The sequence below is a fragment of the Penicillium rubens genome, assembly GCF_028828025.1.
Source record: "Penicillium rubens strain IBT 27055 chromosome Unknown utg000003l_segment0_segment0, whole genome shotgun sequence".
Taxonomy (NCBI): Eukaryota; Fungi; Ascomycota; class Eurotiomycetes; order Eurotiales; family Aspergillaceae; genus Penicillium; species Penicillium rubens.
Window position 1 is genome coordinate 3,100,728 of NW_026890601.1, and position 27,549 is coordinate 3,128,276.

The following is a 27,549-nucleotide window of genomic DNA, read 5'->3' on the forward strand; positions in this document are numbered from 1 at the left end:
ATCAGCGTTAGCCAGAGGATCCGCGTTAGCATCAAAATTAGCCATAGCCATGCGTGCCGAGGTTTCCGCGCTAGGCAGGGGTTGAATTCCAAATCCATTAGCGCAATCAATATTATAATCCCCGTTTCTCTTGCTCACAGCCCTTAAGGCTGGAAGGCGTGATGGATGAAGTCAGTATATCAGTGGTAGATCCAGAAGATCATGTCGCATGGACTGTGCGCTATGCATGCCATGGGACGTAAGAAGCTCACGTTCCGTGCCGACAGGGGCCGGGCTGCGGCCCGGTTTCGATCGCTTTGTTTTTGGCGCAGTGAGGAACTAGTCCAAATGTGGTTAGAAAAATGTGGTTAAAAAAAAGGATAATAAAAAGAATAATACCTAACCCAGGAAGTATTGACGGAGACATGCACGACGTGCCAACATGCATCAACCCAATCTTGCAAGTGTCTTTACTTCCCCAGTGCCATTCTAATCTGACTTCTTATGTGGAGGATAATCCACGAACAGCACCCAGGGAACTGAAGGCTACCTGGCCTGATGAAAACAGCGGTGTTCAATCCCGTCTGAACCACGGTCGCATGCAGATCACCCGGCTTATACGCAATTGGAAAAGATACGTTTAGAGTGCAAAAAGCGTTGCGATTTGCCCGGGGAAAGCTCAATGTGCTCCACCATACTGCGGACCGGGCCCTGGTTTGGGTTCCGGAGGGTTCCCCTGAATCCGACGGCCAAGATTGCGTCAATTGTTCTATATCGGGCAGGGACATACTGAGACGGAGTACATTCTGAAAATCCTATTTCCTTCAATTAACTGAGCAATTTCAAATTACCATATTCATATCATTATCGCGTAACAAGTGGCTATAGTCCCACCTAGTAGCATCCCTCAATCGAGATGACTCCACACAAGCTCTCCAACATCCCGCCATTGGCTTCAAAAGGACAATTTGCGGATCTTCCAGGTCGGCGCAAAGTCCTGTCCAATGAACGGCTCTGATCGGCTCATAAATCTGCCCAAGCGCAATGGCGGTAGTTCAGCGAGATCGTGACACATGGACTACGCGCCATGCCTAATGCCCCGTGAGCCAGACACTAGACTCAACCTAGCTTAAGTCGAAAAGCCAGGCCATCGGGATTACGTACAGTAGATTTCGAAAACGGCTTCCCCTTAAAACACTCACGGCTTGTTTCTCGGCCCGTACCCGAAACCACACTAGCTCGAATTTGGATTTGGTATTGACCACGCTTGGCTCACAATACATGTTAGATTACCACTAGTCCTAATTTTTTGTTAGTGTGGTTTCGGGTACGGGCCGAGAAACAATGCGCTTGTGTCCACAGGGGAATCCGTTTCCGAAATCTACTGTATGCACAACCTGATAAAGTGTCAGAATAATCACATAGTCGCCGTTTTGCGAACTTGTCGATACTTCAAACGAAGCACTAGTCAAAAACAAGTACTATAGACGAGTGTATTACGGATGAGGGGGAATTTGATTTTTAGCCTACCGTCGGACTAATGTCCAACAATGTCGGCTAATGGCAGGCATCTCTACGGCTTTAACCACAAGACATGAAACCGATCTTCCGCGCTAATACATCCTAATTCGGAGGGCCACCATAATCTCCGCCGAAGGGCCGTTGGCCGGATGAGATTAAATGGAGAATTGCACAAGCTTGATCTGCGCGACCTAAGGGAAGAGAGTGTGACCGTGCAATCTCCGGTCTGGTGTATTGAATACTGGACTATACCTGTCTAGGTGGGGTTATATATACTACATAGGTCACGGACTACGTAGATGATGATATTTGCTGATTCATGTCCTCTGGCTGGATGAACAACCCCGTAATGCCTCCATGATAGTACACTTCCTCTGCAAACCAACTCAACTTCTAGTATCTTCAAAACTGCGGTATATATTGGCTAGCTGTCGGGAGCGGTTGGTGGTTGGCTTGTGTTGGCGCTTGTTGATTGGTCAACGGAAGTGAATAGCTTTGAAGCGAGTTGGTACCAAGCGAACCCATCTGGCCGTTATACACCGGCCAGGAAGGTTGTAGCACATCAGAAGCAGGGAAGCCAGCAAATGTAAGCTTGTTTTTCTCTGCGGTTTTCTCTGCCTCTATCTTCTTCTCCAGCTGGCTCTGCGCATATTGAAAATTGCCGCTGACCTCCAGTAGTATGGGCAACAGATTATCACTGGCTGTGTTACCAACCTGTGCAGCGTCGAGTTGTTGTTGTTTCAGACTGGATATTTGGAACTCAAGTGTTTGAATCCTGGCCAGATTCTGGTCATTGGTGTCACTCAGCTGGCGAATCTTTGCCGTGGCTTGGGTTTTGTCCGCCTCTAGTCGCTGTATTGATTGTAAGAGCTCATCCCGCTCTCTATCAGCGTCCTTGAAACCCTGCAAGCATCGCCGATGAATGACACTCCAGTGCTTTTGTTTAGAGGTCTTTGCTATTGGTGAAGGGCTCTAGATTCCACACTCGGGTGAGTCCTTGCTTTAACGAGATCAGTAATTACCGGACGTACCAATGGTGTATGGAGGGATGCACCTTGGGTGCCTGACGGAGGGCCACCATGACCGGTGGTAGGACGGCGTCGAGTCCGTTTTGGAGCAGCATCTGACTCGGAACTGCCATGACCAGCATCAGCTGGGGCTTCGGATGTCGTCCTACGGGAAGGCATATCGAGCGTCAGCACGCCGAAAGGGGTGTCTTTGCAAGATGAAGTGACTCTTTTTTCAGCATTGACCGTTCGAGTGGACAACGTGGGCTTTTATAGGTCTCCGGCGTACGCGCCAGTAGCCAGAACGTTTTGGAGTTAGTCCCCTGCCGCTTAATCTGCGCCGCAGGATTGCGAGGTTGGCGGATCGGATGCCCAGTCATTGGTCCATGACATGACAACCGGCCCGCAATATTGGCTATCTTGTAATTTCCACACTATGGTTACTTGAGGGTCGGTGATCGGCCGTTAACCGTCACTTAACCGGTAGGTTTCTTAACGGTGAACACACTTCGTCATCTATAATTCCGTAGTTTTGAAACATTGCCCGGACGGCGTACTTTTTCTGCCAGTAGATAGCGCTCATTCACATCCTCAATAAACATTCTCAGTGAAATCTGACCCCGATCTCATTCAACCTGCCCAAACTTTGCCAGACCATGCAATTTCGCCAAGCACCCGACCGCCGCTATCCCACATATGTTATTGATCTACCTGGTCTTTTCGGTTACTCTGGACGGTAAACTTTGTCTCGGACTAACCGCCGCTAATTACTCGAAAACCTCTATCAGACCGCACATGTCGCGCCGAGCAGGAACTGATAGGTAAGCCAAATGTCGGTTAATTCCCGGTTTACTCACTCTTCCCGGTACATCAAGCAGTCCATCAATGACCGCCAATCTACAGTATGGTACACGCCGTAAGATATTTGCGGCAACAGTGGATCATACGCCGATCTACGTTCGTAAAAAGGTAGGTTTTGGGCGATCTGTGGATATAAGAGTCTGATTCGTTGGGCCTCATAAGCTACTCCACATTCGAATCGGTCGCGACTCAATAGCGCCGCCACACTCAACCAGATATCGAGAATGTATTGTGGGATAACATAGATTTATCCCTGTCGCATAATTTCCGTTTTCCCGTGATTAGAAATCATATACCGGGGTACGCGATTTGGCTCAGTCTCGACTGTGTGGCACGCGTTAAGTCTGTCACATGCGGCACTCGTTCTTTCTGTTGTCGCAAAGGCCAAGGTTCCCTTAGTCTCTAAGCTGGCTGTGTTTACTCGCCGTCAGCCGAGGGTATGCTATCAGTTTGGCGTGCATAGCGGTTTCTCTGTGAAAATGTGAAAACGTGCTACGAGTCTTGGGTTGACAGTGTATACTACTCCAATCTTCTTTGCCATTTCCGTCCTAGCCGGTACATAGGCATATCAGGGTTGGAGAGCACGAAAAGTCTTGCTACGGTCACAGGCGGGAGGTACATAAGGCACTGTGCGATTTCATCGTTGCATTGCACAATGTAGACCTCGGGTTCTCCCCACCGTTTCAAACCTGGGCCGGTTAACCATATATGGTCCAAAAGAGTTCAAACGGACCGTTCAAGACCCGTAAGATGTGAGCCCATTCGAAGTCCAAGGAAACTCTAGTTGGAGACTGAATATTGACATAGAGCTATATATACAAGCCCAACCTCCGTTGCTCGAGTATGCTTCCTAGTGCTTCCGTCAGACCCATATCCTCGTGACTCCGATCAAGACACAACTTAGTGCCTGTCTTTATTCTGATAGAATGGATTCCACGGTAGGCTACTAGACCCCTTTCAAGCTCCATCTAACTCCATAATAGGAATATCTTCGACTCCTCGCGAGGCTCGACAGTCGGGCAGTCCGGGCAGAACGAGCCCAGACCAAACTTGAACAAGAATTGAGCGCCTCCAGGGCTGCCGAGAATCAAGCGACAGTGGAGCTTGGCCATGTGTCCAGATTAGCCGATATTTTCTTTGAACTCAGTCAAATTCTGGGGGGCGTGGTAGATCATTGGCTGAAGGAGCGCGGAGCCAAAGAACCCGGCCAAGAGCCGGAGTCAACAAAGGTAATGCTTGATGTCTTGTTGAAACAGTTGGAAGCACAGGAGTTGGCCAATAGCGGTGGAAATTCCGATGATGCCTCGGAAGGCGGTGACACAAAGGCAGCGGCATAGTGCAGCTAAGTCATGGCTAAACCAGAGCTTACCGTGCATCGTTCCTTGTTCATGTACATTGGTTATTGCTTGTGAAATGACTGGGTTTGTTTACGGCTTGGTCGCGTGCAGAACCGTCGTAATATTCTTTTATCTACTTTGCTATGGCCGTTCAAACGGATTCGTTTCTACATCTGCCCATATATGGTGTCGTCGTATTCTTAGTTCAGTTTACAACACCTCTTTCCTTGAAGCCGCCACGGTTAGATTTCAATCTGTACTAATTATGGAAACCAACAGATTTTCTGTCGTGCTCAAAAGCTGACGCGAGAGCTTCAACATGTTCTGGAAGACGACCCTTCCAATTATACCATCACCGAATCGCTACCCCGGACTCAATCTGCTGCCAGACTGGAAAATGCATTCGAATGGGACCGCATTCGACGATCGGCAGCTCCATCGCCAGAATTACTTTCTAGGGAATTCCAGAAGTAGAAGATGCAACCAGACAGCTCTGAGCTCGATATGCAAGTCCAATATGGATATCTCTCACACATCAATGCTGAATCATATAGCAGAGGGCTATTGTTGAGATGGTGAAGGGGCTGCTCCTCAATAGGCCAGAATACATGCTCGTCGATGGTGGGAGGCTGAGACCCGGGACAAAAAGGCAAGATAGGGGCAGCAGAGTGGGGGGTGTCATGGTTTGTTTTCGTTCGTAGTTGGCGGCCCTGCTGGAAAATAGTAAGGCATTGTCAGGCCGAATGGTTATAATAAAAAGTTCTGTTGACGTACCGGCCGCTACCATTCATACTGCGTGGGGAGTGTGTTTACCGAGGGTTGTTGTCGATTTCTTGTAGCGTGTGAAAGCCGGTGACCAAAAGGTATACGCTGACTGTTTGTGCCTATTATGTAGGACATGCTAGTCGGCCAGCCGTGTGCCGGTAAAACAGACTGATGGTACCCATCTTGCTGGGTTTGAGTAGCTTCCTCTGTTTGACTGGCCTGGGCGTGTAACCGGTCCATCCATCTTTGGGCGCACTTTTTAGGTCGGGAGGTATAACGCCTGCATTCTGCGCATAGCAAATACCTTGCGGCCTTTGAGAGTCCCATTGCAGGTGAATGACCGGTAGGAAGATCTTGGAACATCTTGAGGCATATCGCTCCATCTATCCGTGAATCTTTGGACACAAGGTTTTGACAACGGACTCCATTGTCTTCAGCCCATCGGCACTTTAAATGATGAGTGGGATCGCCAATAATTTGGCCGAGGAGTGACTCAAGATTGTCAGAGCTCCAGTGCATATTAGTGGAGAGTACAGAAGGATGTGCGGTAGGTACAATGGACATCAAAGGAAAGGAGATATCTGGTCAGAGAAAATGAGAAATCTTGGTAAATTATAAGGGATACGTTCTTCATATTAATAAAGTGCTCCGGATGGACAGTGAAATCTCTCGTGAACCGGGCGGTCAAAGCGTCTAGATGAAGGAGAAGAGTCCTAATGGCCCTTGGTTTATCACCCTACAATCGAAGCTTCTATGTTGCACATGACGCTTTTCCCTTCTCCTAGGAAAGCAATACAGGTTCCTAGGAACACGAGGGCCCCTCAGGACATCCCACGGACTTGTATGATAGAGATCAATGTTACTTAAGCGCTTTTATAGCCAATAGGTGTCACCTTTATCAACGGCTGAAGGCTGCTAGGTTCCTGGGAACGGAAGTCTGGTTCCTTGGGGCTCAAGTATGGGCTCCTAGGACTGCATGGGCTCCCAGGAATACCCGTGTCGTTCCCTGGGAGCACGCGTCCGGTTTCCAGGACCACATATTCAGGCTTTCACTCCATCGTATGTTCACCAATACATGGTCTGTCTATTAGAGTGTTCGCTAACTTCATTTGAGTTAGATGGGTAGGAATGATATATGTTGCTTTCAACCTTCAAAATCTTACCTTTGTTCTTAGTTCAGCGCCACTATGGGAACCGGTATTGTTTCGATCCTTCTGCATAATCTCCCTTATAATGGCACTTCGATTTACTGGATATCGGTTGTCATATTCGCTTTTAACGTGTTCCTCTTCGTTTTGTTTACCCTTATTTCTGCGGCTCGATACACGCTTTTTCGGGGTATTTGGACGATAATGCTGAACCATCCTACTCAGTCGCTGTTTCTTGGTTCGTCCCCTATTGAGAATCTTCTGGATATCACTGACGGCGGATAGGTACATTTCCTATGGGCCTTGCAACAATTATCAATATGATCTGCTTTGTATGCGTTCCTGTGTGGGGAGAGTGGGCTGCCACCTTAGCATGGTCACTTTGGTGGATTGATGCCGTCATCGCACTTGCAAATAATATGTATTTGCCGTTCGTCATGTAAGCAACACTCGTGTGCTCGCCTTATCATAGGAAAGTGCTAACGTCGAGGTCCAGAATGTCTCGGCATTCCAATGAGCTTTCGGGAATGACTGCAGCCTGGCTGTTGCCCATTGTGTCTACTATTGTCGCTGCCGCCTCTGGTGGAATAGTAGCCTCAATATTGGACAACGCCCAACACGCTCTTTGGACTATCGTCATCAGTTATATACTTTGGGGGACAGGAGTTCCTCTAGCAATGATGGTACTCGTTATGTACTTTCATCGCCTTACGATACACAAAATACCGCCCAGGGAAGTAATTGTGTCTGTCTTTCTTCCATTGGGACCATTGGGCCAAGGCTCCTTTGGCATCATGCAACTTGGAAAAGAAGCAATGAGGGTTTTTCCCGAAACATCCAGTTTGCCTGCGCAAACTTCAGCCGGTCCTTTTCTGTACACCTTCGGCTTCGTGGTCGGACTTATCATGTGGGGGTTTGCACTTGTTTGGCTTTTCTTTGCGTTGGCTTCTATCACTCGATCAAAATTTCCATTCAATATGGGTTGGTGGGGATTTACCTTTCCGCTTGGGGTATTTACTGTTGCGACGACCACCATTGCAAAAGAGCTTCCTTCGCTGTTTTTCAAGATCTTAGGCACGGTGAGTTTCAGGCCATTTGTGGAGAATATGACGGTTTCTAATATATGTAGGTCTTCTCTGGAATCGTTGTCCTTCTTTGGATTGTTGTTAGTGCCGGTACCATTATTCAAACTTGCAGGAAGAAGATCTTCGTTGCACCATGCCTCAAAGAATGGGAGAGACTCGAGGCTGAGCGGTGTGGAAGAGAATGACAGATTATCACAGAGTGTATCCATTAGTGATATGGTCATTTAATGCTCCGACAGGCGGGAGTTTAGTTCAAATCACGGGTATAATCCCTCTGGAGCGCCTATTTGCCATACTATGACTAGTTTCCTGGTTCTGTATGCCAGCGCGCTCCTAGCGCCAGCTGGTCGAAAATCCATCATTTTATTCAATATTTTTTGACCACCTTCGAAATATTCGCCCGCATATTTCTCATTGAAGTGATTCCTCACTAGTTGTCGACTAATAGGGGCTCAAGCCTACCACGGTCTCAAGCTACAGCCTTTTATCTTTCAAGTCAATAATAAAATCACTCGACAGATCGATAGAATACATGTGAGAGTTTTGCACACGCCAAGAACAATATTTCACGGGAGATTTTCTCTGATATATAGAAACTCCGGATTTCCAACGTTAAATAGTTTACCGAGTCTGCGCAAACTCTCACCTTGGCAACGACCTCTCCTGCAATTTCTGCTCGGGGGATTCGGCTTCTTCTTGATCACCTTCTTGGCGTTCCAGAGACCTTCGATCATCTTTAATACATTGTTAATTGTTAATGAATACTATTCGTTTGTGATGCGTGGGGTAACGATACCAAGAATTTTCCTAGCTACTTTTTGACCTGTCGCGGAAGGAGACGTAGGAAAGAACAAGTAGAATATACCAGCAGTCAAGATAGAGCTACCAAGAATGAGCCTATTAAAAGTGCTTAATTAAAAAATAGACATATATATGTTAGGAGAAAAGTCATACCAGGACAGTGGTCCTAGGACACCACTAACATATTTGGGGCCAGCCTCCCCGGCTGTCTCAGCAACACCACAAGCCCTGGTGGGCGTATCAGGAGGTCTATTCGGTACAGGATTTGAGTTCGAAGAAAACTTCAAGCTTGGGCCGGTGAGACTTGGAATAAAAGATTTATCATGTCTCGACACAGATGTAGAGAGGGGGAATGAAGAGAACAACTTTGAAGGTTGCCTAAAGATAAATTTATAGAAAACCATATTTTGATGACTCTTGAGGTTGTTTGGTGAGAAGTAACAATGATCTCGTCTCAAGTCTTTATAGATGTAGATCATGTTCTTAACTTCTGGTATCTTAAATACGTCATATATACGTCACGATTATACTGTGGTGGGGATACATGAAACTGTCAGCGTGGTAGTTGGTTAGTTAGTTAGTTAGGTGGACGAGCGAATGACCAATTTGTCACAGAATCGACTCACCGCCCTCCTGGTCTTTCCAACGTTTAACCACCGTCGCTAGTCTGTTCTTCGCCGTCACCGCACACGTCTTCCAATTCATCTAGACCTCGCCAAAACCCGCCCACCGCCCAAACCCGCCCAAGAAAACCCAGCCCATGGGCTGGGTTGGGTCTTAGTCAGCAGACCCATGGGCGGGTTGTCAACTAGGAAACCCTGTTGAGTTATAAGTGACGCTTCAATGTTTGGATAGATGACAGGAGTTGATTGTTTTTTTGAATCCGAGGAGGCTGGTAGCTAGGTGGATATATACATATATACATGCACGTGCTAAATTAAATTTTGGAATAGGACGCTTCAATTTCGTGTATTGCAAGAAGCACAGCGGAAATTCTCATTTAGATACTCCCCGCTTTTTAATCTCACATTAAACTCCTTCAAACAATGCCGACAGCGATGGGAAGAGTTTATCTTTTGAACAAGCCCCTGGAAAATGTCATTTTCGTTGGGCCGTTTCACCAGCTCGTTGCTGACTAATCTTGCAATAACCAGGGACCCAAGACATCCAAAAGAATCCAAGATATGAACTATCTCTGGGACTTTGATAAGGTCGAAGATATGCCTCGATATGACGTCGGCAACCACTTCCCGAAGAGTTGTTTCATGTGATGGCACTGACGTCATGACCCTTTCGACGACTTTGTAGAACACTGGAGAGCTGCAGTTTGCGGCCGCCCATCGAGAGAACTTCTTGGCTGCCAGAGTCTTCAATGGAAGGATTCCGTACTTATCAGCAGCGATAAATACTTCAACATTGTTGAAAGCAGCTTGGTTCTCTGGCTCTGTATTTTCGGGCTTGTTTTCTGAAACGGATGAATCAGACTCATGGCCAGAGATTGCAAGCTCCGATATGGCAACGTTGATATTGAATTATGTGCCCATCCTCGCTATACTCCCTGAGATAGAGGAAAGATAGAACACGCTCCATGGTCTCTGGGGTGTCATCTTGGATATCGATAGCCTTCTCAGTAGACTCCTAGAAAAAAATAAGCGACCGAATATATCTGCTATGCCATACCGTTATACCTGAAAGCCATCACACATTGCGCTATGGAAATAGCTTGACTGAGTGCAAACAATAGCCTGGTGAACGTTGAAAGTGATTCCTTGGCAAAGAATCTCCATGTCAGAGAATTGGCCTCGTAGAAGTAGGTTTCGCATTACGTCCTGGAGCTCAGTCATTGCCGACATGGATGGTGACGCTGGTGCCGCTTCCGTTGACATTTGATCTCACACAAAAAGGAAAAGATTCAGGATAGAGAACTTGATGTATTAACTAAAACTATGTGTCTAACTAACACTAGTACTGTATTGCTGGGGCAAATAATAATATATATGAATCAAGATAGAGCAAGTCACGGGGTGTATGATATCAGAACTAGACCTCGCCAAGCGTGGGTTTGGGTTGGGTTTTCAATTTCTTTACCCACCCACGGGTAACCCATCGCGGGTTTTGGTCTTTATAAACCCGCCCGTGGGTTTGTTGAATATCCCGGTCCCTAAGATAGAGAGCACGTGCATGTATATATGTATATATCCACCTAGCTACCAGCCTCCTCGGATTCAAAAAAACAATCAACTCCTGTCATCTATCCAAACATTGAAGCGTCACTTATAACTCAACAGGGTTTCCTAGTTGACAACCCGCCCATGGGTCTGCTGACTAAGACCCAACCCAGCCCATGGGCTGGGTTTTCTTGGGCGGGTTTGGGCGGTGGGCGGGTTTTGGCGAGGTCTAGATGAATTGGAAGACGTGTGCGGTGACGGCGAAGAACAGACTAGCGACGGTGGTTAAACGTTGGAAAGACCAGGAGGGCGGTGAGTCGATTCTGTGACAAATTGGTCATTCGCTCGTCCACCTAACTAACTAACTAACCAACTACCACGCTGACAGTTTCATGTATCCCCACCACAGTATAATCGTGACGTATATATGACGTATTTAAGATACCAGAAGTTAAGAACATGATCTACATCTATAAAGACTTGAGACGAGATCATTGTTACTTCTCACCAAACAACCTCAAGAGTCATCAAAATATGGTTTTCTATAAATTTATCTTTAGGCAACCTTCAAAGTTGTTCTCTTCATTCCCCCTCTCTACATCTGTGTCGAGACATGATAAATCTTTTATTCCAAGTCTCACCGGCCCAAGCTTGAAGTTTTCTTCGAACTCAAATCCTGTACCGAATAGACCTCCTGATACGCCCACCAGGGCTTGTGGTGTTGCTGAGACAGCCGGGGAGGCTGGCCCCAAATATGTTAGTGGTGTCCTAGGACCACTGTCCTGGTATGACTTTTCTCCTAACATATATATGTCTATTTTTTAATTAAGCACTTTTAATAGGCTCATTCTTGGTAGCTCTATCTTGACTGCTGGTATATTCTACTTGTTCTTTCCTACGTCTCCTTCCGCGACAGGTCAAAAAGTAGCTAGGAAAATTCTTGGTATCGTTACCCCACGCATCACAAACGAATAGTATTCATTAACAATTAACAATGTATTAAAGATGATCGAAGGTCTCTGGAACGCCAAGAAGGTGATCAAGAAGAAGCCGAATCCCCCGAGCAGAAATTGCAGGAGAGGTCGTTGCCAAGGTGAGAGTTTGCGCAGACTCGGTAAACTATTTAACGTTGGAAATCCGGAGTTTCTATATATCAGAGAAAATCTCCCGTGAAATATTGTTCTTGGCGTGTGCAAAACTCTCACATGTATTCTATCGATCTGTCGAGTGATTTTATTATTGACTTGAAAGATAAAAGGCTGTAGCTTGAGACCGTGGTAGGCTTGAGCCCCTATTAGTCGACAACTAGTGAGGAATCACTTCAATGAGAAATATGCGGGCGAATATTTCGAAGGTGGTCAAAAAATATTGAATAAAATGATGGATTTTCGACCAGCTGGCGCTAGGAGCGCGCTGGCATACAGAACCAGGAAACTAGTCATAGTATGGCAAATAGGCGCTCCAGAGGGATTATACCCGTGATTTGAACTAAACTCCCGCCTGTCGGAGCATTAAATGACCATATCACTAATGGATACACTCTGTGATAATCTGTCATTCTCTTCCACACCGCTCAGCCTCGAGTCTCTCCCATTCTTTGAGGCATGGTGCAACGAAGATCTTCTTCCTGCAAGTTTGAATAATGGTACCGGCACTAACAACAATCCAAAGAAGGACAACGATTCCAGAGAAGACCTACATATATTAGAAACCGTCATATTCTCCACAAATGGCCTGAAACTCACCGTGCCTAAGATCTTGAAAAACAGCGAAGGAAGCTCTTTTGCAATGGTGGTCGTCGCAACAGTAAATACCCCAAGCGGAAAGGTAAATCCCCACCAACCCATATTGAATGGAAATTTTGATCGAGTGATAGAAGCCAACGCAAAGAAAAGCCAAACAAGTGCAAACCCCCACATGATAAGTCCGACCACGAAGCCGAAGGTGTACAGAAAAGGACCGGCTGAAGTTTGCGCAGGCAAACTGGATGTTTCGGGAAAAACCCTCATTGCTTCTTTTCCAAGTTGCATGATGCCAAAGGAGCCTTGGCCCAATGGTCCCAATGGAAGAAAGACAGACACAATTACTTCCCTGGGCGGTATTTTGTGTATCGTAAGGCGATGAAAGTACATAACGAGTACCATCATTGCTAGAGGAACTCCTGTCCCCCAAAGTATATAACTGATGACGATAGTCCAAAGAGCGTGTTGGGCGTTGTCCAATATTGAGGCTACTATTCCACCAGAGGCGGCAGCGACAATAGTAGACACAATGGGCAACAGCCAGGCTGCAGTCATTCCCGAAAGCTCATTGGAATGCCGAGACATTCTGGACCTCGACGTTAGCACTTTCCTATGATAAGGCGAGCACACGAGTGTTGCTTACATGACGAACGGCAAATACATATTATTTGCAAGTGCGATGACGGCATCAATCCACCAAAGTGACCATGCTAAGGTGGCAGCCCACTCTCCCCACACAGGAACGCATACAAAGCAGATCATATTGATAATTGTTGCAAGGCCCATAGGAAATGTACCTATCCGCCGTCAGTGATATCCAGAAGATTCTCAATAGGGGACGAACCAAGAAACAGCGACTGAGTAGGATGGTTCAGCATTATCGTCCAAATACCCCGAAAAAGCGTGTATCGAGCCGCAGAAATAAGGGTAAACAAAACGAAGAGGAACACGTTAAAAGCGAATATGACAACCGATATCCAGTAAATCGAAGTGCCATTATAAGGGAGATTATGCAGAAGGATCGAAACAATACCGGTTCCCATAGTGGCGCTGAACTAAGAACAAAGGTAAGATTTTGAAGGTTGAAAGCAACATATATCATTCCTACCCATCTAACTCAAATGAAGTTAGCGAACACTCTAATAGACAGACCATGTATTGGTGAACATACGATGGAGTGAAGTTGACGATGACCCGCCTCAGACCTTTCTGGTTTTTAGCGTGGATCATTACTTCCAAATTACGATTGGTCTCAAATTTCCCGTTATGCTCTGAACAGGGTTGGCCTGCGGCCTGGCAGTTCGCACAAGTACCAGAAGGATCCATGATCGTGGGGAGAGCAGGTAAGCGGGGATAAGAAAGCATTTGAGTGGGATGCGGGCTGATTGATTGCTTTATGTCTCATACTCCCGTTTTTCCGGCGAACGAAATTTCCAAGCACCGCGTCACAAAGAAAAAAAAATCCTAACACTGACCCACATCTTCTTTTTAATTGGCTGTATATCAGGTTTCCATCGCGCAGTCGCCGATTGAAATATTTGGGAAACACCGAGCCGTCTCACCGCCCTAACACCCTTACAGTACACTTTCGTGTTCTGAGATTTTCGGCCGACTCGGACTTCAACAAGGTTGTTGCAGTCTTAGACCCTAGGTCTGTGCCCCTTGAACTCTGTAACATCTCGTCCGAGAATATCTCATATTAATCTAACTGCGTTCAACATCTAGTCCGATTTACGCTGGTCTCTGATGTACATTGTACCCGGTGATTAGCGAATTCGATTCGTAGATTCATACATCTCAATTTACTCAGACCACAAAATAGCTCGTAATTGTTACGATTGTGGAGGTTCAGAGGTTAAGTCTGCAGGAGCCAACTGACCAGCGTCGTTTGCAGGTATGCAGATGCATCGAACTCACCAGAGAGGACGAGAGTTTCTAGAGAAGGGACCTGTCCCTTGCCCGGCAGCGCTAGTCGTGATTAGCGTCCTTTTTCTGCCGCAAATGACACGCTCACCTTACTAACACTACGCACATCTAAATCTTCATGAAATATGAATTTGTGAGCTATCTATAAGCAATTTACATCTTTCTCACCCAAAGGAAGTCGTGGTGTATGAAAATCAGTCCAGCATGACCTTACATCGGGCCTGTATAAGGGAATCTTGCAGGCCTTACAGGAATATACTGTGTGAAATTGCTTTGGAACAATATGACCTCGAGCCTTTGCCTTTTGCACGCGTACCGCACAGAAATGGCACCATTTGCGAGGGTGAATCCGTTCAACCTCATAATGATCTTTATCTGATGGTTGAACTGAGCTGTGTCTTCCCTTTCTTTGAAGTGATTCCTCTGAGCCCTGTTTGAATAGCTCTCCGTAGAGAGCTATCCGAAAGTCAAGATGAGTTATTCCCTTTATGCCTTGCTGTCTGTAAGCCATCTTTGCAATGCAATATGCATTAATAATACCTATATCGAGTGTCCAAAAGAATATAAGCCACCACGAACGTAAACATCTTTGATGAGTTTCATAGCTTGCACGCAATTGATTCGCACGATCCACCCCTCCTATATGATAGTTAGTAGTCATCAATTAATCGGGGTATTGGAAGTTCCTTAGTAGTCTGATCATTAAATGGCTCACGGGCAACTTTTGCACTAGTTGAGGTCTTCGCAGGGCGTTTACGCAATCGAGGAGTCCAATCAGTTGGCTTATGTACAGTGTGTACAGTTGATAAAGCCGTGACAATGTGATTATCCTGCCATGCGATACATAGCACAGAATCAATATCAGAGTCAGCAGTTGCAGAGGCTGCATATAGGGTATTCCATGGTTGAGCCTTTTTTGAATCCTTTAGCATATGAAGAGCCTTTGGAAATAGCTTCTTAGATGCATTTGGTCGGGTAGTTCCACAGGCACCAATCCCAAGCTGCCGGAGATGACTGAATAGAGGAATAGTAGAGAAGTAGTTGTCCATATAGATTGTATAATATGGTGAGAAGTTAGGCCTTCTTGCGCCAGTTGAACAACCATAGATCCAGTAAGAGTCAAATGCCCAGCCTCATGCTTTTTAACCTCGACAAGAGACTTATGACGACTTGCCCATATTCAATATAGAATATAGCCTTGATCAGCAATAGCAAAGAGCTTATATCCTTGCTTTATTGGCTTATTTGGCATCTTGAAGGTATGCTGAGAATGCCCAAAGCCACGAATTTCGGCCACAATTGTGCGGGCTGCGGCCGCGCCAGGAGCTCGTCGCGCCGGAAGGCCACTCAGCGGTCGGAGAAAGCGTTCCTTATCCAATGATGTTCGTCTTAAAACAGTAGACACTCAAATAAGATGATAGTTGACCGTCCGGTTCCCACGATCACAACTGCCTCACGCTGGTTAATGCGATTCAATCAAGCAGCAAGGCCAATTCGTTCAGTGCAAATCTAGATCAGGATTAACGCCGTTGACTTCGTAGGCCGACCCTGTTCTTCAGTCTTCTTAATTAGCAGCTCGATCAGACGCTTCGTCGGTCGACTGGTTGTCTCCGTGATCCATAATATTAGATACTTGGGAAGGAATGGTCAAACAGAAATCAATTTTTAGACCAATTATACAATCTTGACTTTTGGCTAAGTTTTGACACCAGCAACCTCTATGAAAATTCGGTCGCCTGATTCAAATAGACTCACTCACTCGCTCGCCGGATCCGCTATCTGCACAGAGTACCCTTTCTAGGCTTCCGCGACCATCACCTTCATCATCGGGAGGCTGGTCTTCTAAGTCAACAAGGCTTCACCTGAGGCAAAGGCATTAGATTGTGTTTTTACACAAGACTCACGGAGTATATTGAAGTGAATGAGCAGACTTAGATCGTCTATGCGTGGCCAATTCTCAAGCGGTCTCTTTGACAAAGTCAACACCTTTCGTCACGTTAGTATGGTCAAAATCAGAAGAAATATGCGATTTACCTCTCTTGATATTTTTCGCTAAATCCGGCAACGCCTTTTTCAACATGTTCTCCTCGTAGGGCGATAAATTGTCCACTTTATGAATCCTTTGCATTCCATCCGGACCGAGTTCGACCATAGATGCGAAAAATTCAATTCCTTGATCTTTATACAAGGGGTTATCGACAAATGCCGTCTCGATAATACCTTCTTGGCCATTGGTGGCTCTCATAAGAGAATCGGCAAACCGTGCACCAGCAAGAGCCATGGCAAGAGTGGCCGAGCCTGCGCCATTCTTAGCTTGAACGACTTCATCGCCAGCGAATTGGATATGTTGAACGAGTTCATCAAGAGTCGTGCCGCTGATATCAGGGTGCCTAGAGTGGGAAACCAAAGGAATGATGGTAATACCAGAATGGCCGCCAATGATAGGAACATTTTCGTTGGTTGGATCCGTTCCCTTGATCTGAGAGATAAATCGTGATGCCCGGATCGCGTCCAGGGTGTTGACGCCAAAAAGACGTTTTGAATTGTAGACTCCCCGAGATTTTAGAACCTCTGCAACTATAGGGACAGTGGAGTTGACCTAATGTGTAGATATTGTCAACGGATATCAACATACACATGGTTATTTAGATGACTTACGGGATTGGTAATGACAAGAATGTTGGCATTTGGAGCACCGTCGGCAATAGCCTTAGCAAGATCACGGATAATAGAGGCATTAGAAGAAAAAAGATCTAAGACGTACGTCTTTAATGGATTGCTTCAGGCATAAAGAATTATTCACTGACCATCACGAGTCATTCCAGGCTTCCGAGGAACACCGGCTGGGATGAGAATCACATCAGAGCCATCTAGTGTATGCGCTAGACCACTAGCTGAAGAGCCGTATCCAACGACCTTGCTCTTTGTATTTATGTGGCTCAAGTCAGCTGCGACACCTATGAGATGATAATGTTAGCCCAAATATGCGTGTGAGAGGAAAGCATTTGTAATCGATTACCTAAACCGCCCTTGACGTCGTAAAGGGCCAGTTCCGAAACCAGTGGATTCAACTTCATAAGTAAGGACAAAGACTGGCCAATGCCACCTGCTGCTCCAAGAATAGAGACTTTTGATTGCTAGTTTTTCGTATGAGCTAGGATCAAGAGGAAATATTTAGAAGCCCTTTTCAAACTTACGCGGGAAGCCGAAGCAGTAAATTGCCGTTTCTGGAGATGACAGAGCCTGCCGAGTGCTGCTGACCGCACTGGACAAGACATCATGCAACTCATTTTGGCAATAGCGAAATCTTGGTTGTAAATGTGAAGAACTTTAAAAATATATGTTGAAACAGGTCATGAGTTGTTGATATTTAAGTTGTTTTTGACGAACGGCGATCTAATATTTTGCGCCAATTGAACGTGAGGGGCAAGTTATTCGGCCGATATAGGGATTATTACAAAACCTCCTAGCGTCTCTTTGAATCGGCGAATCAATATTTGGTAGCCAATTAAAACACAGATATGCTAGCATACCAAGACTTGACTCGGCGTCAGTGTCACGTGAATTGACTCGATGTAACCATGCATTAAAAGACCATGCTCGTCTCGGCCGATTCCGTCTGCACATGTGATTAATCAGTTCGTTAGCGCCACTGAATATTAGAGAAGGGTTGTATTCTTCTACTTTACGCTGCGAACATCTTTAGAGAAATGTCTGAAATTACCATTGACTCGAGACCTTTCATATAGAAGATAATCAACTGACCGCGGTCAGCTACCAGCCGATTTTCTCCACACTCATAGTCCCGCTGCTATAGACTGGGACCGTCGGGAAGGCGACTAATTATCAACTAAACTACCGAGTCGATCCTTTGCTAAATCCTCGTTTTCTTCCAAACGTACTATTCCACGGAGTTCAAGGAGTCTAGTTAGGCTGCCTTAGGGAATAGAACTACATCCATATCCACACCATACTATTCCACGGACCGCATGACAGTCTGTTATGGAAGTGACCGATCCTGACCAAACTACCGACAACAACGGAAAAGATGCCAATTTTTCGCAATTCGCTTCGACCTACGAGATCTTTTCCGATCATCCCAAATCTAACCACCGATCTCTGCTGCTGCAGAAGCGCCAACGAGTCAGTCGCGCCTGCGATGAGTGCCGCAGGAGAAAGATCAAGTGTGACGGCAGACAGCCTTGCGCCCACTGTACCATCTATGCTTACAGTGCGCCACCTTCGTCCTATTTTTGATTTTTGCTTTCTACTTAACCAAAGCCCTGCTCACATACACAGTAGAGCTAACTGCTTCTAGATTGCGCGTACGATCAGCCATCCAAGCGCCATCGCAAACCCGATCCGCAGTATGTAGAGGCTCTTGAAGGCCGCCTGCACAAGGCTGAGGCAATCCTCCGAACAGTCCTTCCGAGCTCTTTCGATAATGAGAGTCCAGCCGAAAAAGATCCAATGCACCGCTTAATACATTTGAAGCATACGCAGACTTTGACTCATGAAACGCTTGCCGACTCCCTTGAAAGTTCTAGGGAGAATGTCCTCAATGCTGGCAAAGAATCTCTGCTAGAGACATTCCCTGGAGATACTGGCCATCTTGACCTAGATGATCATAAAAAATGGGATTATCATGGGCCTACCTCAGGAATTTTCTTTGTTCAGCGCCTACGTAAACAGTTAGGTGTCGTTGAAACCCCAGAAAACCGCACCATGATGCAAGGAAGTCTGAGGTCCACACCTGCAGCCTTATTTCCGCATGATGGTTCTTTACCTCCTACGTACCTCCTTCCCTCGCAGACCGTAGTCATTCGACTATGTCATAATGCACTGGGTCACGCATCGTCTTTTATGTGTCTCGTTATTGAGCACCACTTTTTTTCGAGTCTTGGCCGCATCTATGATCTCCCATACGAGCAACTTAACAATGAGGATAAATCATTTTTACCGCTGCTTTATATTGCTACGGCGTTAGGAGCCCTTTTTGAAGTTGAGAGTCCCGGGACTTTGAACTTGACGGATTATGAGGATGCAATTGATCATAGGTACTTGGAATGATAACATGGCTGTCACTATTTTTTGGCTTTCTGACCATGTCCTTGCAGCCTCCGATTTTTCAAGCTGGGGAGACGATTGCTAGAGATAACCGATTGCCGAGATCTCACCTCGCTGCAAGCAATCTGTTTCGTGGTGCTTTTTCTCCAGTCCTCTGCTAAGCTGAGTGCCTGTTACTCTTATATTGGCATTGCACTTCACGCAGGGCTGCGATTAGGTATACACCGTGCGGTCACAACTGAATTTGACCCAATTGAGCAAGAATTGCGCAAGCGCATATTTTGGTTCATTCGCACAATGGACATCTTCGTCAGCACCATGCTAGGTTTGCCTCAGTTGATGAGCAGCGATGATATCGACCAGGAATATCCAATTTGTGTAGATGGACGGTTCATTACCGCGGGGGGAATTGCCCAGATGCCCCCCGACTACACTCCGCTGATGGCCGGATGCAATGCATTGTCACGCCTTGGCAAGGTATTGTTGAAATTAGTTAAACGTATTTACCCGGTGAGCAATGCGGACTTTCGATCCAAGTCCAATCTGCACAAGATTATCGACCATTCAAGCATCCAAGAGATCGAGCGTGAGCTCGAAACATGGATAGAGGAGCTTCCTCCAGCACTGCGCTCAACCACAGAAGCATCCCCCCAATTCGAAAGGTAGGTTTGCATTTTTTCCTTCCATTTGCCAGTTTGGAATCAGCTTATCAGCTTAGCAAGATCCCGTCTAACGCTACGTATTTATCATGCATATGTACAAATGGTCATGTACCGCCCATTTTTACATAATGCATTCGATTGCTCTCCCTTGCGCAACGTCGATAATCGATCTCATGCTTGTGCTCTAGCTTGTGTTAGTGCATCCCGACACATTGTTCATCTTTCGACGGACATACACAACAAACTACTTCTTGATGGCTCTCTCTGCCTCACGATCTATATCATCTATTTTGCCATTATTACTCTTATATCTTTTGTTGTTGAGAATTTTGAGTCACCCACGCTTAGGGACTGTGTTTTGAGGGATGCCATGGAAGGTCAAGTTACCCTATCTAAGCTGGCTAAGAAGAGCATGGCTGCGGATAAGTGTTCTCAGAGTCTAGCGGTACGTGACCTTCCTCAAACAGCACACTAGAATTTTGCGTGGCTCGAAACTAAAAAAAGCAAACCCTCAGTTACTCTTCAAACCCTTACTGGCGATGCTGAAGAATTACCAATACAACAATACTCTCTTCAATCTCAAACGATCTGCGCCTTCCAGCTTTACGATAGAACAAGAGTCTGTCCAAAACCGACCACCGTAGCAGATTTTGCTTCATTACCCAACTCTACCTGCCCAAATAACACGTCGAAGTTCCTGTGCGAATCAAACTGAACTCAGTCGGGAGGAAGATTTGGGGACGACCCAAATTATCAACTATAAAAGGACTGAACAGGAATTCTAGTTCAACCGGATGGCTTCGACACCAAAGCCTTCCCTCATTCAGACCATTTCTGCTCCAGAACCTTTATCAGCGAACTCGATCATTACGTCTTTCTCTAATTTACTGCAGTATTAAAACTAGAAAATGCCGTAGGGGCTGACTATGTTGAGATTTCGGCAGTCTTCAATGCCGCGGAGTCCTTAGTAGATATTTCTCCTTAGGGGTTATCTCAGATATCTTCAAAATCACTCTTTTGGCTGGCATAAACTACAATTCCTCGTATCCTATACTAAGGATGAGCCCTACAGAGCACGTGGGCAGGCAGTAGGTCAGGACTCAGGAGAGCGAATACGAACGGAGACAACCGGACACGAGAAGAAAAAAGGAACGTTGATCTGGGATCAAACCAAGCTCCAGTGAGAGAGAGGCTTGGTGGAGAGGAGGGTGTGTGTTTCTCGCTGTGCTTTTGCAGTGTCAACATCGGCGTCGCGCACCCGGGGGGTTAGTAACCCCTTCCACTCCGTTCCTTCATTTCAGGGCATTAATCAATCAATCAATCAATCAATCAATCAATCAATCAATCAATCAATCAATCATGAAAACCCTTCTTGGGAGCTATACTGATTCTGAAACTCTAGGCAAAGTTCCTAGAGCAGCCGCTAGTCGATTGATTGATTGATTGATTACCTCTAGAACTGATCTCATACCAATAGTCTCAAGTCTTCCGCCGAAATGAAGCTTATTAGACCTATACAAAAATGATGATCCCATCGTAGGCGTAGTTTATTAAGCAATATTAGAAAAGCTATAGTGGACTCTAGATATAAGACCTAGCGCGAGGAAGCAAAAGCGAGGTGGCTTCCTCGCGTTCATGAAGCTCTTAGGATTGCGGGTTAGCTAGCCTAGGAGTGCAAAATCTGTCTCTAGGAACGTCAACATCCATCCTGGGAGCTATATTGATCCTGAAACACTAGGTAAAGATTGATTGATTGATTGATTGATTGATTGATTGATTGATTTATTCATAGACTGTCCCAGCCGCCCTATTCTAGCAGCTATGCAGCGTGTGACTATAAGTATAGGTGTCCCCGCCCTCGCTTTCAGAAACCAAGCCGTTCGTTGCCTGAATGACTTCTCCGTCCGCTCCGGTAGGTTACATCCAAACTCATAGTCTTGTTGACCGTTCTGTATCTATGTACCTATCGGGCCTTTCCTGGCCCTCCTCTGCTTCTATATACCAAAATTCACTCGTCTTCGCTATGTGTATTTGAGTACTGTGGATGGTACTGCACGGAATTATCCTAGCAGTCCAGTCCTCAAAATCATCTTGGCTGCTTATACTGCCGTTAGCGGTTACAGAGAATGCGCTTAATGTCAACGCATAGAGACTTGCCTGCCCACATTTGATGAACAGGGCTGGTAGAAGAAAACTTCACCCCGAGCCTGCGCATAAGACCACGAGCTGAAAATGAATACCTACACACCGGCCTGTTGAAGCAATCACATTCGTTAGTTAGTATGGATTAAACAGCTCTGCACCTAGAAGGCGTAAGAAGGTGGAAGAAGCGAGAAGCGTTCAAGGATGAAAGTGACAGAGGACTAGTTTTTAAACGGTGACTCACCTCGAGGGCAGGTTCTAACCCCACTTCCTCGTCGCACTGATCTGCATCACGTGCATTTCCTAATAGTCGAGGACCCCCCAATCTCGTAGCGTCGACTCAGCCTTCAAAGCCTTCAAGCTAGCTTTGTGCAGACCCACGGATTGTAACCCCTTTCACTAACTTAGGTTCTGTTGAATATCACGGCGGCTAAGTGGGATCAGGGTCAAAGATATAAAAGACAGGTTACCCCTCCTCTGTAAATAAGTTAACGTGAATCAATCAGACAACACACTTATCTCAACAGGTTATGAGCCCGAGGGCGTAACCCTCGGACGCGCGGTTAGGCAGCAGAGATTCAAAACAGGCAACCTTTTGACTGCCATTATACAGCTAAGCTTCCCCATGAAGTGAAATCTTCATTAACTCAAGGATCTGACCATATTTATTCAGTAACATGGTGAACAACGGTCGAAGTCCAGAGTTCAAAACCTCTGAGGGGAATGAAGAGAACTGATCTCCTCCGGAGTCCCGATATGTATCACAGAGACTGTTACACCATCACACAGACTGTTACACCATCACACAGACTGTTACACCATCACACAGACTGTTACACCATCACAAAGACTGTTACACCATCACAGAGACTTGTTACACTGTCACAGAGACTGCCGCAGGATATCACGTCGCCGTCCGATATGATTTGATGACTGAAATCCAACTGAGACGACATCACAACCGGGACAGGTTGGATCCTGGCTATATATCACCCTCCTTTCAACACCATTAAAGCTAGGAGGAAAGATGACAAGACGCAAGACTCGACCTGCCACTCCTTATCATTCCCAGAAGCTAGTTCCGCGACAACCTTGGCATCGGTGGACGGACGAAGAGCTCAATTTGCTTACGCATTGCCGTAAACGCCACTGGTCCTACGCTCGAATTCAAAGGAAGCACTTCCCGTTATTCACAGAAAATTCACTCAAAGGGGCCTATCACTATCACCGTGTTCCTCGTAAGGAGCGTGCACACCGTGCGTCGATAGTCGCTAGTTCGATCACCATCTCCCAGCCTGCCCCTCAACCGGAAGACAATATCGGAGTCCACGGAGCTCCCGCCTTCAGGTGTGAGGAAGACAATCAAACTCTAATACCAATCGATGGGACAAACCGTTACAACCTTCGGCCAAATCGGCATACGAGCTTTCAGGAAAGCCAGGCACAATACCCTATCGATCGTGTTCGCTTTCCCCATTTCTACAAGTCATATAAAAACCACTTGAAGTTGGACGACGTACCGGACGGAGACTACGCCCCTCCACCTCATTCACCCACGCCAGACCCATCCGACCGTAGCCCTTCTGTCATCTCGAGTCCTCCTAGTGCTGCATCAAGTCTAGAACTCTTTGGTTTAGAACCGCGCCCCCTTAGCTCATCAGATAGCGACTCCGCGGTTGCCCCAAGTCTGCCCAACGACGGACCAAGCTCAGAATTCCTCAACTTGGAGGATCCTCGATCTACACCATGACCGACATCGCAAAATTTGAGCAGTTTGGATTAAATACATTCTACAATGGCATCCCAATACTGGATAATGCCAGTGACTGGTTTAAGTGGAATCAGAAGGTCAATGAGTTTATTCGGATATCCGCCGTTGCCGATGATGGAACAACTCCACCAACAGAGGAAGAAGAAGCACGAAAATGGGCTCATCGCCAAAAGTTCTACTCAGCAATGATCACGGCAAAGTTAACACACAATGCGGCACAAAGGATTAATGCCTCTGACATCTCTCGAGTCCACGTACTCTTAAAGGCGGTTCAAGACAACTTCAAACCAGAAGGCACCGGCACATACGTCAACCTCCAGCGACAGTACATGTCCCTCACAAGAGAGAAATGTGGAAGCGCCCAAGCCCTCGGAGCCGAGATCAGGAAGATTCATGCCGAGAAACTTCTCCTTGACCCTGACTGCGTGACCTCCGAAATTGAGCGAACATTCTTCTTCGTGCACGCATTAGGTCCTGAGTATGAAAGCTTCCGCGATCATATATTTCGGCAAATGGATCTTGTTAATGAAAGAGATGCCGATGGCAACATCACGAAAGCGGCGCCCACGTTCGACTACATCGAGAACAAGGCAATTGAGGAAGAACACAGGAAGGGGCAACTGAGCAAACAACCAACGGAGGCGGAAGCACTCCCTGCCCTTGCTGCAATCCGAGGGTCAGGCGACAAGAAAGTCATACCGTCGTCTGACGGAACGACATGTCGAATCGAGATCGACAACGTTCCATATTGCTCCTTCTGCCGGAAGCCCTATCACGTGGACTCTGAGTGCTTCAGCAAGAACCCCAAACTGAGAGATCAGAAGAAAGACGGAAAGGGACAGAAGTCAAAGTCAGGCAATTCACATACAGGCGCACGCAAGTCGTTGAAACGGCGACCCTCCGCGGATGACAACGACGATGACGACAATATCGGTGGGCCAAGAGATCCCAAGAAGCCCACCTTCATGGCGACAAAAGTCTCCGGAGAAGATGTCAATAAAGCATTCGGAAAGGATGTTGAAGGCAACCTCGCCCTGTTCAATCACGTCCCAACAATGATGGCTACAAAGACCCTGTCGATCCGTGACGCGTGGATTGTCGATAGTGGATGTGCTCAGCATGTCTGTAACAGTGCCTCGAAATTTGTACAGATGGACAAGTACCATGGACCACCGCTGAGAAGTGTCGATGCCTCCACAACTCCCTCGGGGGTGGGAACGGTCAATGTTCTGTGCAATGTGCGAGGCAGACGGAAATGGCTTGTGCTTGATAATGTGCTCTACGTCCCATCTGCACATGCAAACCTCATATCGGTGCTCCAGCTCCTCAAACGAGGAGCAAAAGTCGAATTCTCAAGTCAAAACGCCAGCATCCGCAACAAGTCAAACGGGAAGAATCTATACACTGCCAGCCAGTACCATGGAGTCTACGCACTCGATTTATGGACAAATCTCACCTTTCCCGCTTACCATGTCAGCTCACAAATGGCTCTTTGGCATAACCGGCTGGCTCATTTGAGCGATGCGAACATACAACGACTTAAGAAGCAGGCTCACGGCATCCGGGATATGGAACCACGTCAGCCATGCAACCCATGCCTTCAGGGACGAATGATTGAAAAGCCCCACAGCCAGTCAGGACGGAGCAGAAGAGGACACTACGCAATGGAACTTCTCCATATTGACGCTGCAGGGCCGTTTGATGAGGGCCTTGATGGCAGTCGCTATTGGCTCACTATCGTTGACGACTTCACGGGATGGATTGAGGTTATCCCCATACCACGACGACAAGGATTTGTTGTGGAGTCACTTCGATTCTTCCTCGATCATAACGAACGTCCCGAACGAAAATGTAGACGAATACGCCTCGATCGGATCCCTGAGCAAGTGGGAGAAGAAATGAAGTTCATGCTGTTCTCACGAGCAATCCATGCTGAGGTCACTGGCGTTGATCAGCATCAGCAGAATGGTGTTGCCGAGAGAGCCCATAGGACAATTTACGATCGAGTTGGGCCTACGCTAGCACATGCGAGGCTACCACCCAAATTCTGGCCGGAAATAGCCCGAACCGCAGCCTTCCTCTCCAACCGGTCGCCGTCATCAAAACTCAACATGACTCCGTATCAAGCTTGGTATGGCGACAAGCCGGACCTATCACGACTCAGAGTGATCGGGTCCAAAGGGGAATACCTGGTCCCACCAAAGCAGCGGAAGAAGCTCACAGAGCCAAGAACTAGGCCATGCATTCTACTAGGCTATGAGGGAAATACCAACTACCGTATTCTACTGGAAGACGGACGAATCGTTGGGAGCCCAAATGCTGAATTTCACGAAGTCCTTACAGCTCCTTCCACGCAGACTATAGAAGACGTGGGAGCCAGACGAGACGGCTCACCTGAGGCAACGGCTGCTGCCGCAGGGGGAGTAAGACGGTGGGACTAATAAATCAACCGTCGGTAGGTATACGGCAAGCATCCGTGCCCGCCTCTGGACGCCAGCTATCGATGGCACCACCAGAGCGAGCCCTACCCAAGCCGAAATGCATATTGCATTGCAAAGATGGCTTACAGACAGCAAGGCATAAAGGGAATAACTCATCTTGACTTTCGGATAGCTCTCTACGGAGAGCTATTCAAACAGGGCTCAGAGGAATCACTTCAAAGAAAGGGAAGACACAGCTCAGTTCAACCATCAGATAAAGATCATTATGAGGTTGAACGGATTCACCCTCGCAAATGGTGCCATTTCTGTGCGGTACGCGTGCAAAAGGCAAAGGCTCGAGGTCATATTGTTCCAAAGCAATTTCACACAGTATATTCCTGTAAGGCCTGCAAGATTCCCTTATACAGGCCCGATGTAAGGTCATGCTGGACTGATTTTCATACACCACGACTTCCTTTGGGTGAGAAAGATGTAAATTGCTTATAGATAGCTCACAAATTCATATTTCATGAAGATTTAGATGTGCGTAGTGTTAGTAAGGTGAGCGTGTCATTTGCGGCAGAAAAAGGACGCTAATCACGACTAGCGCTGCCGGGCAAGGGACAGGTCCCTTCTCTAGAAACTCTCGTCCTCTCTGGTGAGTTCGATGCATCTGCATACCTGCAAACGACGCTGGTCAGTTGGCTCCTGCAGACTTAACCTCTGAACCTCCACAATCGTAACAATTACGAGCTATTTTGTGGTCTGAGTAAATTGAGATGTATGAATCTACGAATCGAATTCGCTAATCACCGGGTACAATGTACATCAGAGACCAGCGTAAATCGGACTAGATGTTGAACGCAGTTAGATTAATATGAGATATTCTCGGACGAGATGTTACAGAGTTCAAGGGGCACAGACCTAGGGTCTAAGACTGCAACAACCTTGTTGAAGTCCGAGTCGGCCGAAAATCTCAGAACACGAAAGTGTACTGTAAGGGTGTTAGGGCGGTGAGACGGCTCGGTGTTTCCCAAATATTTCAATCGGCAACTGCGCGATGGAAACCTGATATACAGCCAATTAAAAAGAAGATGTGGGTCAGTGTTAGGATTTTTTTTTCTTTGTGACGCGGTGCTTGGAAATT

The 27,549-nt window shown here is 46.7% G+C and overlaps 10 protein-coding genes across 10 annotated transcripts; 5 read left to right on the top strand and 5 right to left on the bottom strand.

Annotated features, from left to right (window-relative positions):
- Positions 1–1,902: 1,902 nt before the first annotated feature.
- On the bottom strand, positions 1,903–2,687 carry N7525_007395 (uncharacterized protein; the record flags this gene model as incomplete). Its single annotated transcript, XM_061214060.1, has 2 exons — positions 1,903–2,472; positions 2,532–2,687. 2 exons carry the CDS (start codon positions 2,685–2,687, stop codon positions 1,903–1,905), a joined length of 726 nt encoding a protein of 241 aa, XP_061068491.1.
- Positions 2,688–4,294: 1,607 nt separating this feature from the next.
- N7525_007396 (uncharacterized protein) lies at positions 4,295–4,705 on the top strand (the record flags this gene model as incomplete). Its single annotated transcript, XM_061214061.1, has 2 exons — positions 4,295–4,306; positions 4,352–4,705. 2 exons carry the CDS (start codon positions 4,295–4,297, stop codon positions 4,703–4,705), a joined length of 366 nt encoding a protein of 121 aa, XP_061068492.1.
- Positions 4,706–6,657: 1,952 nt separating this feature from the next.
- N7525_007397 (C4-dicarboxylate transporter/malic acid transport protein) lies at positions 6,658–7,061 on the top strand (the record flags this gene model as incomplete). The annotated part of the gene is made up of 2 exons (XM_061214062.1): positions 6,658–6,856; positions 6,904–7,061. The coding sequence occupies 2 exons, from the start codon at positions 6,658–6,660 to the stop codon at positions 7,059–7,061; spliced, it is 357 nt and encodes a 118-aa protein (XP_061068493.1).
- Positions 7,062–7,115: 54 nt separating this feature from the next.
- Positions 7,116–7,888, top strand: N7525_007398 (C4-dicarboxylate transporter/malic acid transport protein; the record flags this gene model as incomplete). The annotated part of the gene is made up of 2 exons (XM_061214063.1): positions 7,116–7,697; positions 7,748–7,888. 2 exons carry the CDS (start codon positions 7,116–7,118, stop codon positions 7,886–7,888), a joined length of 723 nt encoding a protein of 240 aa, XP_061068494.1.
- Positions 7,889–8,467: 579 nt separating this feature from the next.
- N7525_007399 (BTB/POZ domain-containing protein) lies at positions 8,468–10,390 on the bottom strand (the record flags this gene model as incomplete). Its single annotated transcript, XM_061214064.1, has 5 exons — positions 8,468–8,600; positions 8,658–8,732; positions 9,786–9,969; positions 10,025–10,142; positions 10,193–10,390. The coding sequence occupies 5 exons, from the start codon at positions 10,388–10,390 to the stop codon at positions 8,468–8,470; spliced, it is 708 nt and encodes a 235-aa protein (XP_061068495.1).
- A 1,836-nt stretch (positions 10,391–12,226) lies between these two features.
- Positions 12,227–12,999, bottom strand: N7525_007400 (C4-dicarboxylate transporter/malic acid transport protein; the record flags this gene model as incomplete). The annotated part of the gene is made up of 2 exons (XM_061214065.1): positions 12,227–12,367; positions 12,418–12,999. The coding sequence occupies 2 exons, from the start codon at positions 12,997–12,999 to the stop codon at positions 12,227–12,229; spliced, it is 723 nt and encodes a 240-aa protein (XP_061068496.1).
- Positions 13,000–13,053: 54 nt separating this feature from the next.
- Positions 13,054–13,740, bottom strand: N7525_007401 (uncharacterized protein; the record flags this gene model as incomplete). The annotated part of the gene is made up of 3 exons (XM_061214066.1): positions 13,054–13,211; positions 13,259–13,464; positions 13,586–13,740. 3 exons carry the CDS (start codon positions 13,738–13,740, stop codon positions 13,054–13,056), a joined length of 519 nt encoding a protein of 172 aa, XP_061068497.1.
- A 2,557-nt stretch (positions 13,741–16,297) lies between these two features.
- Positions 16,298–17,630, bottom strand: N7525_007402 (malate dehydrogenase; the record flags this gene model as incomplete). The annotated part of the gene is made up of 5 exons (XM_061214067.1): positions 16,298–16,939; positions 16,999–17,093; positions 17,148–17,297; positions 17,360–17,477; positions 17,538–17,630. 5 exons carry the CDS (start codon positions 17,628–17,630, stop codon positions 16,298–16,300), a joined length of 1,098 nt encoding a protein of 365 aa, XP_061068498.1.
- A 712-nt stretch (positions 17,631–18,342) lies between these two features.
- N7525_007403 (uncharacterized protein) lies at positions 18,343–20,073 on the top strand (the record flags this gene model as incomplete). Its single annotated transcript, XM_061214068.1, has 3 exons — positions 18,343–18,571; positions 18,659–19,397; positions 19,458–20,073. 3 exons carry the CDS (start codon positions 18,343–18,345, stop codon positions 20,071–20,073), a joined length of 1,584 nt encoding a protein of 527 aa, XP_061068499.1.
- Positions 20,074–23,957: 3,884 nt separating this feature from the next.
- N7525_007404 (GAG-pre-integrase domain-containing protein) lies at positions 23,958–26,423 on the top strand (the record flags this gene model as incomplete). The annotated part of the gene is made up of 1 exon (XM_061214069.1): positions 23,958–26,423. The coding sequence occupies one exon, from the start codon at positions 23,958–23,960 to the stop codon at positions 26,421–26,423; it is 2,466 nt and encodes an 821-aa protein (XP_061068500.1).
- Between the last annotated feature and the right edge of the window lie 1,126 nt (positions 26,424–27,549).